The 15,677-nt window shown below is 36.1% G+C and overlaps 1 protein-coding gene across 1 annotated transcript in view; it reads left to right on the forward strand.

The window, feature by feature from the left end:
- Window positions 1-15,677, forward strand: part of KCNH8 (potassium voltage-gated channel subfamily H member 8) — a 176,634-nt gene that overhangs the window by 74,172 nt on the left and 86,785 nt on the right. Inside the window, exon 4 of the mRNA XM_066318197.1 lies at window positions 13,607-13,734. Coding sequence (XP_066174294.1) covers window positions 13,607-13,734 — 128 coding nt within the window. The remainder of the gene's footprint in view (window positions 1-13,606; window positions 13,735-15,677) is intronic.

Below are 15,677 nucleotides of genomic sequence, written 5' to 3' on the forward strand. Positions count from 1 at the left end.
CATGGTTTCATGTCAAGTTATAAATCTAAGCAGATTTTACCTCTGCTACACTACACCAGCAAATGCCCATTCAATTGCTACAAGCAATGAATATTGACACGGCTTTCTTCCGTGATGTATTCTTTGGAGCACCATCCTGAAACTTGGTTGTTCTGTCCCTTCATACTAATTTTAAAACCATGACAATCATTTTATGTTATTAGTATCAGGGAAGCAGAAAGTAGCACTTGGTATGGGGCTTTGACAATTTCAGCATTTTAAAAAATAGAGTGAGATAAAAAAACAAGATTTAACCATTTATTCAAAATATTTTTTTAAAACTCAGTATTTTAATTTTGCATATATCCACTTGACTATATAAAAATAAGTCTAGGGGTATATCAACTCTGTTCTAATAACATTAAAATTCTTCCTATGCAGACTGACTTTCTTATCCTTCAGTGGTGAATATCATCTCATTATTTTCAAAAAAGAATTCCCAGTACAATCTATGCAACTCATTCACTATCTGAAATTTTATAAGGTTTAACTTTTAGAAGTAATTGGTGCTTCTTTACTTAGACCACAACTACTATCAGGAATGTACAATGCACCTTGTATTAACAAAAACTTGAGTTGGTGGGGTTTTTTTGGATGTATGAGAAAGCTTTTTTAATGTTCAGAGATTAATTTACTTTTTCAAGGATTACTGAATTTTTCCTCTCAAAAATCAAATAATTTTTAAACTTGTAGTTGAAACTGAGCTGAACATTATACACAGTTTTCTAGTGCCTTTTTAGCATATCTCTTGAGGTTAGACTGTGTATGGAAGGAGAACCTAGATACACACATTCTCAGTGTGAAATTATTCTGCCCATGCAAGGCCCCTTTATGAATATTTTTGTTTCAATCTCTCTCTTCTATTTTCTGCCCAAAACTGACTTTTATAATTTTATGAGTCATTAATAGTTATATTCAATCTCACTTTAATTTCTAAACTCCTTAGAAAACTCTTCTGACAAAATTCTTTCATGTTCCTTTTCTCCTAAGTCTACCCCTTTGACATTCCACCAGCAGTTCATGGTAACACACAGTCACTGGTTGTGCCTCCAAAAGCTTTCTTCAGACTCTTACTTCCTCAGGTCTTTCCTACTTTTGATATTAACTGTTTCTTCTGTAAAATCTTATTCTCCTTGTACTTTTACAATGACACCTTCCTGAACTTTATCTTCTGATTTTATGGCCTCTTTCTTCTTGAGCATTGTATATTTACATTTGCAAATCTCAGGAGCCAATACTGTCTTTGATTTTCTGCAGACATTTTCTTATCTATTTTATCTCATCTGTTCGCATAACTTCAGTTGGTCCTTTGTGCCAACGTGCCTTGCAAAAGTGCACTTTTTTACCTTATTTTCCTTTACCCAGCACAAATGTCAGATGTCGTCTGTGACCTTTTCTTTTGAATGTGTCATTCTAAATACAAATTTAACAGGGGTTTTTTTCTGCTTTTCTTCTCTATAAAAGTTTCCAGTGAAAAGAGTCCTATTAACCAATGGGAGAAGCAGATTTTTTCTGATTCTTTCATAAGAGAAAATGGAAAAAACACATGTCTGAGAAGTTTGACAGTCTTTAAGAAGTGTTATGACAGTCAGCAACTTTCACACTTCTTTGGTTTGGTTTGGGTTTGATTTTTAAGTCAATTTGATGACAATATTAAAGGATTCAGTTTTTCAGTATTGCTAATTTAGTTTCAACAATACATGTTGTCCTACCTGTAAGTTTATTGTAGAAATACACTGCTTTCCATCTGCTTAATAATATTTGTAATCATTTGCTGTTGTGAAAAACAACTCACCGTCTCTTCTTCCTAAAACTGTGCGCTTTAAGCAAATTGACGGTCTTTTCAATATAAAGGAAAAGGTTTGCTTGGTTATTTTTTAAATAAACTGTTTCTTAAGTATTTTTATGGGAGTTTTATTTTAGCATCCTAACTTACAATGAGATACTTTTTTGGTAGACTCGTTCAATGTTCCATTGTCCTTTTGGAGGAAAAGTGATTAAACTGAAAATTCTGTTCTCCAAATCTGGCCTCTGGTGTGGCTTGGCTGGGTTAGTGTTTTTCCATTTCTTCATATGACACTAGAACAAATTCTGGAATCTAGTGGAAATTCAAGAATCCAGTTAGGAAAATGAATTAAATTATTCGGTGACTACTTTTCAACCCCTAATCTGCATGCTGATATGGAATAACTTAGGTTGCATAGACATAGAGTTCCACTGCTATAGTCACTACTAAAATTCTCCTGATTAATTTGACTAATTCCATAAATCTTCCTTTCGTCTTTATTGGTAATCTACTTGCTTTTGTTTTGGTTTATTTTATTGTGAAATTTTTGAACGCTTTGTTTGAAAGCAATTATTTTAGGACAGATTTTCTCAACTGTATTCCAGAATTATTATTAAAATGTGTGCAATATATAGTAACCACAGAATCACACAATATTTGAGATGGGAATCTCTGGAGATTATTTGGTCCAATGTCCCCTTCTCACACAGGGTCAGATTGAGTGAAATTCCCACAAACACATGGAGATATGTGGTCAATAGCATAAAGGATGGAAACTGCACAACTTATTTGGGCAGTCTGTTCCAGTGTCTGATTCCTCACAAAGAAAAAAAAAAGATTTTCTTAAACAGAATTTCATGTTTTAGGTTGCCTGTTTGCAAAGATGTCTTCACTGTCAAAATAATGTGAATTAAAAGCTGGACTACAATTTCTGCCACCACAGATTAAACTAAGATGCATGTTATGGTTCAACTGTCTGGCTTTTTCTGGGTTCTTAGTAATCCTTAGTTCCATATGAATTTCTGAGAAGACAGATTTATTTTGATTATGCATCATTTGTTGGAGGGAGGAGTTGTTCTTTTCAGTGTGCCAGAAGTGAAATATCATGTGCCAAACATTTTACATTCCAGATTTTTTATGTTGAAAATATCTACTTGGAGTAGCACAGGTCTCTTGCAAGAAATTCTGCAATATGCACTTTGATTTATTCTGCTTAATTACTGTCTCAGCTACTTCATGATTGTTCAAGCTACTGCAGTGAATATTCAGGAAACAATTTTTCATTTTAAAGCCTCTTATACCTGTCAGGAGGCAGTACGTGGGGTGGGCAATATAACCATACAGCCACCTAGACTTACATCAACCAAAGCATTTGAAATTATTTCAAGATGTACAGGCACCATGCACTTTATCAACAGAAGAGGTGGGATGGAAGCAGAGTTTTACCCCAATATTCTCGCTGCCCAATGGAAGCTTTTATTCTGCAATGACTCAGTTACATCCTCCCTAGGATGACTTTGCTCCTGGATGACCATCAAAGTAAGAAGGGTCGGAAACTCTTCTGTCATCATTAAGGAGAAACTCCTTTCCTCCTCTGTCTGTGGACAATGGTTTAAATACTTAGTGGACAAAAAAAAGGTGCCTTTCTCTCTCTGTTCCTTTTTGCATTTGTGAGCACGTAGATGCTCTCCCTGTCACCTTTTAACCTTCTTATCCAAGCAAATAAGTTCTGTTTGAGCCTTGAGTCTTTAGAGACATATCAATCATTGTAGCTCTTGCTTTAGCCTTGCACCGAATGTTAAATGTGTGTGGCAGTCCCATTCCAGCAGCTCTCAGAGAGGCACAGGGCATCTTCTGGAGCTGAGGGGAAAGTGTCCTTTGTGATATATGTAGAATGAAAATGAGAAGAGAGAAAAGCAAAGTCTGATTCTTAAGCAAATGCAGAGCAGCAGACTGTATTCTGGGATATCCTGGAAGGTTCAGAGAATATATACACTAGCAACCAAAAAAGTTCATATTCACAAGTTCCTAGATAAATCTATGCCATTACTTCCAGATTTTCCTTAGAAAACAAAGTTTTCAAGGTGAGGGGAGAAGAGAGAAGTTGTTTGTTTGGGTTTCTGTTTTGTTTTGTTTTTCACTTTGCTGGCAGACTGTTGGAAAATATATTCAGATATTCCTTTTAAAGTTTGAAAACAGCCATGTAAGAGAGACAAGAGAAAGCATGGAAGAAACAGGGAATGTGTTCAGTACATATGTTGGTGAAGAACTTTTCAGAGTTGTGTGTGTGTAGTAGGTGATTTTTTAACAAGTCAGAACATTTACAATCTTCCTGTACAACCTTTACAACCTTTCTTATTTCTATGGGAAAAAATCTGAAAAGGGAGAAATATCTTTAGAAACTTTTACTGGCCTAGACACAGCCTAGTATCTTATATTTTATTAAGAGACCATGAGGACTATAATGCATATCTCATGTGTACTTTGTATTCAGAAACACATTTAGGAGGCCTTGAGTCCTTTGCAGAATTTAACTGTAATTGCAGTTATAGGGCATATAGTTTATGCTGTAGATCCTCAGAGCAATTCTGAGGTGCTCTAAAGATTCAGCAGCTAAGATCTATTGCAAATGAGTTTTGCATAGCTGTCGAAGAGATGGGTTTACAACTATCAGTCCTAAATTGTATACTTAAAATTGTATAAGTGATTAGTTATAGATTAGAGTTTAGGACCAGTCCCCCTTATAGTCTGAGAATCTCATTCCTTGAGGGATAAGCAGATATTTTCTGGGTCATTCAATGACCACATGGAACACACACACAGACATCGTAGGATTTTGAACTCATATATTTCGTAAGTTTAAAAACTATTTTTTAAAAAATATGTTCCCCTTTCTCCTGCTGTTTTAACTCAGGGCAAGTTACATTGACCAGAAAACATTTTTATGGGTGACTTATCTGGTTCTGTATTGTACATAAATCTATTAAGTAAACAAGTCTTCATTTTCAAAAGACATGCTTTCATTGCAAGATAGCAGTTATTCAGGTACATATATTACTATTTTCACTTGAGTGAGCAAGGTGCATTTTAACATCATCATCTGTGCAAATATTTGAAAAAAATTTTTTTTAAATTAACAACTTTGAAATTATGGTCATCTTTTTCTGAACATAAAAAGGTGGAAAAAACCCCAGTATATAAAATACATGATTAAATTCATGGAATTAAAGGAAAAAAAAACCCCTCAGGTTCTGAGATACTATGTCCTTGAATACCACACACTTGCAGAGGAAGACAAATTTACACTTGCTGAAGAGAATGAAAAGTTTCTCGGTAACTTAGATGGTTGGCATTATTTAAGTTCTAGGGGTTTTTGAAAAATATTTCAAATATTCTCCTTATTATTACAGGTATGTTTTTGTTCATAATGATATATGAGTATATCACTGTCTCATGAGCCTTGTGGGAATTTGCTGTGGGAAATGCAAATTATTCCAGGAAAAAACAGTCACTTCAAAAAAACAGCTGGAAGTGAGTGATGACCCAGTTGTAAATTCAGCATTACGTTTTATTCTGTAGGAACAACATATGACCACTCACTTCCGTTGAATCGATAGACATATCTCAAATTTGATTACATAATGAAAACGATAACTTTCCAATTTGTGAGACAATTCTAGAATAGTAACAGAAGGAATCTGGCAAATAAAATATTTTTACACAATTACCAAATAGTTATTGGAATATTTTACTTCATTATAAGAGTTCTGTAATTTTGGTAGCAGTGAGAACACTTTCAGAGTTCTTCTGCTGAAACTCAGCCTATTGGAAACAGTTGAAGAAAGGTCTGTCTTCTGGAATTATTTTTCCCAACTCTGAGTTTTATGAGATACACCCAGATACAGGCAACTAAAAAGGAAAATTTATTTATTCATTTAGGGGTGTACTCCTAATCCACCACCAAAATGGAAAAGGAGAACGACTTTGTGTGTCTGTCTTTTGGCTTTGTGTATCTGTTTCTCACTGCTTTTTTATCTTCATAGTGGAAGAATAAACAGACCAAAATGTGGTTAAGGATTTTTATCTCATAAGCTGTTTAAAGATCTTTCTAATTCATAAAAACATTAAGATGTATAATATTGCTTCTTTTTCTCTTTCTGTTCAAAGCTGGATTTTCTCTGAAGGCATAATACTAAAATTATGATAATCATACCATTGATTCTGTGTAAAATTCGCCCCTTTAAAAAATGTTCTGTAATAATGTTTACAGTATATAGCTGGTATGTGTGTTAGGTACATCTTCTTATTGAATCAATTAATCAGTTAACAGAATTAAAAAAGCAGCTAGAGGCTAGCCTGGATCCACCATACAGCAAACACTTTTGTGAATTGTTGGTTACTGTTGACAGAAAGAATGTGTCATACTACCAACAGAACTCCTGCAGCCTCTTGCCCATGGTAGTGCTTTTATTCTGTCATTAATGCTGAAGAAGACTTTTATCAGTTTTCTCTTTATTGGCAACTGCTGGTGTGCTGTCCCCTGAATAATAACTGAAAATTTGCTAGACGTTTAAAAGCCTAGAAAAAAATTATACCAACTTTCCATGTAATCTGCTTTTAGAGGAGGTTTTTTTTTGTTCATTCAGAGTTGCTTTACGCCGGTTGTCTCCTTCAGAATTTCCTTGGTAGCTTGTTTTTCTTGAGGATTGCCTATGAAATGTGTTTTGTGTCAATGACACTGGATATGATTTAAAACCATTGTGTTTCCTGTAGACATAATTGTATTTATTTTATTGCATGTGGGTTATTTGTGGAGGCCTATTCAAAGGTCAAACTTTCTGTTGTGGTATTCCTTACCTTATGATGAAAGTGATAAGGGTTTCTTAAGATATGCATTAAAAGGACAAAAAAACCCCTTTACTGTACTTCTTACAGGAAGCCTTTTACAACTAGAGTTGTAATGCAAATAAATGATGCACGAATTCTTTAAGAAATCATTCACTGAAGCCAGGTTCAAAAAGGAACAATTTTCAGTACTTGTAAGATATTCCAGGTAAAAACATCTCTCTGTGTCATTGGGCTGTGTGGTTGTGAGAGCATAAAGATAAACACAGGAAAAGCAATGGGGAAGGTTTGTTTCCTTGCCTGATTTCAGAATAGAGCAGCAGGAGAGATCACACAGGTATGACAGTATAGCACTCTGTTTTGAGCAGGGAAAGGTCCCACCAGAATTAAAAACCACAGTGTTAAGCTGGTTACTGTGCACTTTAACAGTCTTCCTTTCACTGTGCATGGAGCAGCATTGTGGATTTACTCAAGTCTGTCTATATCCAGATAACTTCTAGCAATGGAGTCTATTTGTTCTGTTTTATTCTGCTGTTGTAGTTGTTGTTGTTCAAAAGGAAATCTAGTTTACACATTCAAAATGATGTTATTTCTATGATAAATTTTCTTAGATGGGAGTTGGCATTACTCGCTGTTTCATCTCATGATTGACTTTAATTTTGTAAACAATTAAATAAATGAAATGTTCTTATCTACTCTGCCAATTTATCTAGTCCTTTGAGAAAAATGCTAGTAGAATAAATAATTTATCTTTTTATTCCTCATACTTGCCCTTGGCTTAGCTCTCAAAATAGCTAAGATGAAGTAATCTCATTATTTTATGGAATATATTTATAAAAGTATACAGTACTCTGTTAAATAAACCTAAAATTTAGAATTTGCACAGAGAACACACACTATAGAGTCCATGTAAATCTGGAAGTAACTCATTTTCTTCAGGACTCTCCCTTGCAAAGTGTTTAAAGAGATCTCTAGCTGTATCACCTTTTCTACTTTTGCCCAGTTCAGGGTTATTGCACATCATGACTTGAGATGGCCATATTTACACTCTTTGAAGAGGATAGCCAATATGCCTGAATCAGTCTTACCCTAAGCCCAACAACCCCACCTGCCAAGCAAATAGGACAGTGGTGGCAATCCAGTAGTTGGGGCTGAAATATAATTTTGAGCATGGAGCTAAAATTCTTGTGACAATATAAGAAAGCAGCGAAGACTCACGGTCCTTTCCCTAGTGGTGAAGCTGTCTCTCCTGTACTGGTACTGTAGGTACTGTACTGCAGAAATACTGCTTAGAAATCCAGATCTGCAGTCTCACAGCTTTTAGGATAACTCTGTCATGTAGGTTGTTGGTAGAACTACCATCTCTGAATAAAGTCACTCAGTTGTGCATGTGTTTCCATAACTAAACTCTCAGCCTTTACATCATCCCTCTCTATTTCATTCACATACTGCCATGTATGTGGATATATCTTCCAGTATGTGAATTTCTTGTGTTCTGGGTTAAATTTGAGATGTGCAGGTCACTTTTATTCATTCTCTATGTCTTAGGTAAACACAGGGATATCTCTTGGATTCTGCTGTGTCATATGAAACAGTAGATCTTAATTTCCTGTTTTGTGTCCATGCACACTTCTTTTGAAAATTTTCAATAGTAATGACCCAGGATAAGACTGGGAGATATTTCCATACAAGGGTATGTTGGGTATGTATCTCTCCAGAGGGAACTGTAGGTAGTGGTTTAATGAATGAATGAATGAGAAAAGTGAAAGCAGTTCTTTTGAAGGAATACAAATTAATGCTATGAAGAATGAGGAAAAACTACAAAGGCTGAGACATTTTTTGTAAACAAAATGCAGACTTTCTGGCCAGAGCAGGTTAGTCCATTTTGGTATTTGAAAAAAAATGCATTTCATGGTGTCTCTCTCCACAGGTTTTCTGCTATGGAGTGAGCATAGTGCTTCTGGGTCATATCAGGGTTATTCAGTCTTCACTAAGAGAGTGGGGAGGTGCTGGAACAGCTGAGAACTGGAACAGAAAAGTGGTAAATGTTGCATCCTTGGAAGTGTCCAAGGCCAGGTTTGATGGGACTTTGAGCAACCAGGTCTAGTAGAAGGTATCCCTGCCTATGGCAGGAAGGTTGGAACTAGATGATCTTTAAGGTCTCTTCCAACCCAAACCATTTCATGGTTCTATGATCCTATAAATGTGTCAGACTTTACAAGGAGAATGAGATAATTATAAGCCATGAAGTATTCTGGACCCTATCTAATGCTGTGCTCTGACTATTCTGATTTAGGAAATAATTCCTCACCCAAAGTGTTATCAAGCTTGGAACTGGCTGCCCAGGGAAGTGGTTGTGTCACCACCTCTGGAAGTATTTGAAAGATGGGTCAGAGTGGCACCTGGGCACATGGTTTAGTGGTTTAGTTCACAATTAGTGATTGTGAATTGATGATCTTAAGGTCTTTTCCAACCTAAATTATTCTAGGATTCAATGAACTGCTTTGAAGGAAGGCAGACATACCTTTGGTGTCAATTTAGTCAGTAAAGCTGACTTTCCAGTTTTTCTGCATTGCTAGGGCACCACATACCTATAAAAGTTTGTCAGAAGTTGTCAGGGTTTATATTTCTGATTTATACCTTAAGAAGTAGATCTTTTATTTTCCAAAGGAACAAGAAAAGAGTTATGCCTCCACTTTCTATTAACCTTAAGTGGATGATTGGAGCCTCACTTTCAGAGAACAAAAAAGACAAGAATTACAAAGACTTTTGTGTCTGATTGTGCTTTCTTTTACTGCAGTCTTCCCTCACAAGACTGTAAGAAGTCTTAAGCTTTTAGGAGGCTAGTGTTAAGCTTAGCAAAGCTGTTGTATTGTTTTCTTATCTTAGAAAATCTTTTTGTAATTGTCAGGTCTGATGATTTTGATACAATACCTATTTTCATTTGAAAGGAAAACAACCAGAAGGACAACAGTAAGGGTTAAAAAAATGTATTACCACTCTTTTCTGATAAAGGGGAAATAAAACTAAATTGCAAGCATCCTTTTAAAGAGCTATCTTGGGGAGGGGATTACCATTACGCAGGAAGGGGTGCGTAGAAGCACAAGGAAATAGACTCCGAAATCTGAGATCTTTCTAGAACAAGATTTCTCACTGCATGTGGGGAGATGAAATTTGATTTTAAATGCAGGGCAAAAATAAGCCAGTTGTATTAAAGTGACTTTCTGTTTATGCTTGATTTTGTTCCTGGGTCTTTTTTTTTCTAAGATCAGCCATGGAAAAAAATAAAAAATCAAGTCTGTCAGGTGCCTAAATTTTTGAAGAAGCAGAGAGAAACAGATGGGAGTTTATAAAAAATGAGCTGTCTCTTCCAGAATAGTGAGCTGTGAACTGAGTATGACAAGAAAAGAGGGAAGGTTACAGAAAATAATCACACACATGTAGAAGCACACCTGGTGAACAATGCAGCTTGCTAAGGCCCAGGGTTGCTTCCTTTCCTGAAGGCACTGGGAGACCAGAAAGCAGAATTCACAAATGTCATTCATTTATTTATGTTATAAGCTAGTGACATGTGCTCTGATGGCATCTTACCTTCAAAATAAACTTATTTTATTTCACATTTATAAAAACTTTTTTGCCACTTCTGGTTATTAAGAAAATTATCACTTCACCATTAATGTAATGCTTTCCTTATTGATGCATGCTTTTCTGTCTCTAGGAGTTGAGTGACTCGCAATATTTACACAAAAGTATTCAAATAGTGTTATCAGCATGTAATGGAAGTTTTCACTTTCTGTGAAAATATACAATTGGTGTGATTGTAAGTGCCATATCAAGTCCCACAACCTGAGCAGGTTAGTGAGTACAACATCCTTAGTGACTGAAACACTGAACCTAGGTAGGACAGATGGTTATCTGTGTAAAGCCAAAAATTATCAGGCTGCTAACACATAAAATTTAAAATCTTACTAGAAACCTATCCTCATTTAAAGAGTGGATAGAAAGTGAAACTCTGTGTTAGTAAATATATGAGAAAAAAAGAAACAATAACTGAATATGTGTACATCGACTGTTTCCATAGTCTCATGTTGCCGCCGACCGCCCAGTTCCCTGGCCGGAATGGTCTGGGTGCCGCGACCTTCCCAAGTGAGTCGCTCACGGGGAGGCGGCCTCAACTCAGGCGGCACAGGCACTCCTGTAGAGTGATCAGCTTCTTTTGTGAGATCGCCGCAGCGATCAAGCCTGTCAGCTCTATCCAGGCTACAGCTGATGATGCAGCTGTTCTTCTAGGCAGGGGTGACCCAGGTGGCGCGGGAGAAATCACAGGAGCCGGGGGTCTTCTCCAGGAGCCTTCTTTATTCCTCGACGACTCTCCGAAGAAGGACCCAAAGGTCCGTAGAGCCCGGCTTTTATTCATAACTTAGGGGGTGGGGTTTGCCAAACCGACCAATAAGGATGCGGATTGAAAAGTTATCCAATAAGGGTGCGGATCGAAAAGTCAACCAATAGGAGAAAGGATCCAAAACGGACCAATCAGGGTACAGAGTTGAGAAGAGAACACAACAACCAATCAGGGGTAAGGTAACCGACATATCAGGAAGTAAACTTCAAACCGTACAGGGTCATACAACTTGGATAGAGAGACTCAAGGGTTAGGCTCCCTCCATGGGAGTGCCTGGAGCGTTGCTCCCTCCGCATAATCCTTAGGAGCCTCCACATCATGTCATTCTGGAAAGAGATGGAACTGTGAACAGCTTTCAGTTCAGTGCTCAGCATATGAGAGAAAGGCACATCTGAGCTTAGGAGCTACAAAGAAAAAGCCTGAAGGCAGTATTACACTATTGTATCAGGCAATCTGTATCCATAGCTTGAAAGCTGCATGTTAATCTGCAAGTAGCTACTGAAAGGAAATATTCAAAGAATATATTTGAAGTGGCATGGATGATCTAGCTGAGGTAAAGAGAAGACTTCCAAGGCTGACCAGAGGTAGAGAATTCCACTTCCATGATGGAAGGGCCTCGTATTGCTGGGGTGTTGAAATTGCTCAAGGAAGCTCCTCCTGAAGGTACCAGTCCTGCCTTCTGCACGCAGTTCAGTGTGGGTCTCACACCACATCACCAACGCTGTTTTATCTGCCAGGATGGACAGCCGTGCACTCTATAGGCTGAGGACGAGGACAGGTATTAGATATGGTACAGTGTGAGGATGAAGCCTTAAGCTAAAGCATCTCAAAAGCATTGCTGGCCAGAAGCTCAAGAAAAGCATTTTCCCAGTGTGCCTCAGAGCAGATCTGAATCCTATTTTATTGACTGCTTTTGGACAGTTCACTTCAGTAGAGTGAACTGAGTGGCTTCATACAGCATGGCAGCTTAGGTTGGGAAAGGAAAAATGAGAGGCCTGTAAATAATTTTAAAGAGAATTTCAAAGTCATATGACAAAACCAGGATGCTATAGCTGAAAAAATCTACAGTGGAGACCCAATTCAATTGACTTAAATTCATTTTTCCTCAGAGAAAGAGATAAGCACTTTGTCCTTACCCAGAATTTAAGAAGACTTAAAATTTAGTTTGAGGTTTATTTGCTTTGATGATTGAAATATTATTCTTTTTTTAAAACAACATAAATTTAGTTGGGTCTTCTCTGTAATAATGCTTTTTTATTCTATTTTTCTTCATTGTAGCTGACACCAATGTGTGATGGAAATGGGAAAGTATGAGGCTTCTGCATCTGCCTCCTTCAACTTTTGAGTAGCTATTGGGCTTTGCAGTACAAAGGTTTTCCTTTTTTATTTTTAACTTTCTTTTTCCCCCTTCTCTTTACTGACACATTTAAAAAATCCTCAACTTGAAAGTGCTCTTGCATGAATTACACTAAACTTCTTTACTGAAAGTTTGGAAAATTTTTCCTCCTACACATTTTTTATGTATGGTTTTGTGCTGTTAAGCCAAAAATACATCAGTCCTATAATACAAATCTTTCTCACTTTTCTAGGCAAGTTTCAAGGTGTAGTTATTTTACTTGCTTCTAAATTCTGGCTCTGCTAATTAGTTTTGTATTTTTTAATTTTTTTCCCTTAATTTGTATGCATTCAATTGACTTTAATTAAACCTCCTTGACAGACGGCTTCTTCCTTTAGTCCCATAATTTCTTTTTTCTTAATCCTGACACATCACAAAAAGTTGGCTTTCATTTACTCTGGCATCAATTCACTGTAATTCCATCAGAGTCACTGGAATTACTTTGAATTTACTGCTCTATAAGCAAGAACAAAATTTGTTCCCATGATTGACAATTACAGACATCTGAATGGAGGTAAAAACCACAAATCTTTCCAAAATAATGTTCAGTCTTTATTCTTAATGGGTTTCATGTCAGCGAGGAATATGTCAAGTGATTTTGCCAGTGACCATGTGGTGGGAAAAGAAATCTAAATGCATGACTGTAAGAATTGATTATTACTAATGAGCAAGCTTACAAATTAGCATATTCTGACATAATGGAAGCCTAGTACAAGTCAGACTCTGTTTTTAAAAAGTGCACCACAAGGGATTTTTTTCTTTCTTTCTGTAAAGTGAGAGAGAGAGTAGGATCACCTCAAAGATATTTTCAGTGGTTACTTCTAGACATCCTTCCCTCTGGTCAGTAATGCCTACTTTCTGAAACACTAGAGAGTGCATTTTTCTTATCTATGAAATCACTTGTTGCAATTACTTGCTTCTGAGTTGTGTAATTTGACAACGAAAATTTTAGAGTGTTTTTTATTTATCCTTCAGGGGCAGGGGGGAGGGGTGTTTCTTTGCTGCAAAAGATCAGGCAAAAGAAAAAGTTTGCATAATAATTGCATTTCTACTAATGTCTGAAAAGTCAGTAGTTGAAGTCCCAAACGTTAAAGTGTTATTTCCTGATCTTTAATGGACTCTCACTTCTGTTCTGCAGAAAAATGGAAGGGAAGAGGAAGAGCAGGGTCACATTTTGAGTCGGCACGCAGAAGGAGTAGAGCTGTCCTTTATCATATCTCTGGACATCTACAAAGAAGAGAGAAGAACAAATTGAAAATAAATAATGTAGGTGAAATTCTTTTCTTCCCCTTCACCACTCCCCCGCTCCTTCCCTCTCCCCCCAAAAAAGTACTCTTTGCACTATCTTAAACAAAAAAAAAAATTTGAAAATAACATAAAAGGTCAGTGAGTAGTTGAGAAATATCCTGGTCATAATTTTACAGTAACAAGGATTAGAATGCTTCTCACTGAAGTATATTTCTGCTTACTATGTTGCTTGCTACCAGAGAGCCAGATAGTGCATTTAATTGTACGGTAAATAAACATTTAATGTCATGAAAGCCACATTATAAACTTTCTCAGAATTTGGATTCCATGGGTTCTCAGAATTTTAGGTTCCAATTTACCTTGTCATCTCAATTATTTTATCTCATTTATTAGGTTTTCCCACCAAACAAACAAACAAACAAACAAAAACCCACCCAAACAAACAAATTTAAAACAAAAAAAAGCCACCAGAAAATTAAGAGACTCAAAGTCTTACTCTAGCAAGTTTTCATGTAGATTTCTCAAACTCTATGCTATGATATTTATCTTTTAATTTCCTAATTGAAGTTTTAATGTTTCTGTCCTCAAATTGATTTTCTATTCCCCAGTAACTATAAGTAATGTGTAAGTTCACAAATCATGCTGTAAATATTGCTAACACTAAATCAAACGATAGACAAACCAACAATATAACAACAGAATGACTTCTAAAGAAATGTTAATGAGAAAAAATAACTGTCCTGTTTTGTGCAGTACAAATTAAAAGTCATAAAAACTTGGTATAGATTGGTATAGATTAAGGACATGAAAATACACAACTGATATAGGACATGAAAATACACAACATGTCATAGGGCATGCAGCCACTTCCATTGAATTTAAATATTAAATGTTGAAAAAGATTAAATGTTGAAAAATGATTAATTTTTTTTAAGTTACATATGTTTCATGTTGAAGAAGCATAATATTAAATAAAACCCCTGCAAATTATGACCAGGTCTCCCAGGGATATTTTCATTGCATAGTTATATGATAAATTTTTTTAGGAACATGACTCTTAAATAGTTTTGATAACTGACCTGTACTATTAAAATGCTAGTGCAGATGTTATTTTACCAAGTTAAAACATTTATTCTGAGACTAATTTACTAGCTTTAGTACATCCATTTTTGGAGCTATGGATTGGAAATAATATGAGGAACATTTTTCCATGATTAAGAAATGGGCTGACTCTAAGAACAGTGAGAATTCAGGTGCTTAAATTCATTAATAAGAACCAAGAAGATAATGATATCAGTATTTTGAAGGAAACACAAAGAAAAATGCTGTGACTGACAAGGCAAATGTAGTTAAGTCTACGGTTATGCAGGTTTTGTCTTTTTAATTTTATAGTGAATAACTTCAAAATCAGAAGAAATTTTAGCTTGCTGAATGCACAGTACTGGTTTGGGAGACTCTTTGTTACTGGAACAGCATTAACCAAGAGCACAGCAAGAGTGACCAAGAATTTTGTTAGCAAATAATGCAAGACAGGTCATGCCTCACATGGAGGGAGGGTAGCTGTTTTCCATTAAAGTTCTGAAAGGTGAAAGCTAAGAATTTCTACAGCTTAACAACAAAATCTTGGCTGCATAAAAGAGTAGTTAGACACAGACTCAAGAAAAAGCTTAGTCTAGTGACAAAGGTAGTCAGTTCTGAAACCATATTATGGCAGATTAATAGTTTGATTTACATGAGGAGTGGAATTTTAAAGAAAATCAAAAAGTTAGTCCTACTAATTGTGTTTTCATTCCCATGAACTGGATTCCTGCATATGAAACCAAACCAGGAGAGGTGCTCCAAGTACTGGAGCTGTTCAGTCCATAGGACCAGGCTAGAGATAGTCTGAAAGAACATCCTCACAGCTCTGTGTATAGGATGTTTTTCTTCAACACCAGCTACTTCTTCGTTTTCATTTCTGT

The sequence above is a fragment of the Sylvia atricapilla genome, chromosome 1 (genome assembly GCF_009819655.1).
Source record: "Sylvia atricapilla isolate bSylAtr1 chromosome 1, bSylAtr1.pri, whole genome shotgun sequence".
Classification (NCBI taxonomy): Eukaryota; Metazoa; Chordata; class Aves; order Passeriformes; family Sylviidae; genus Sylvia; species Sylvia atricapilla.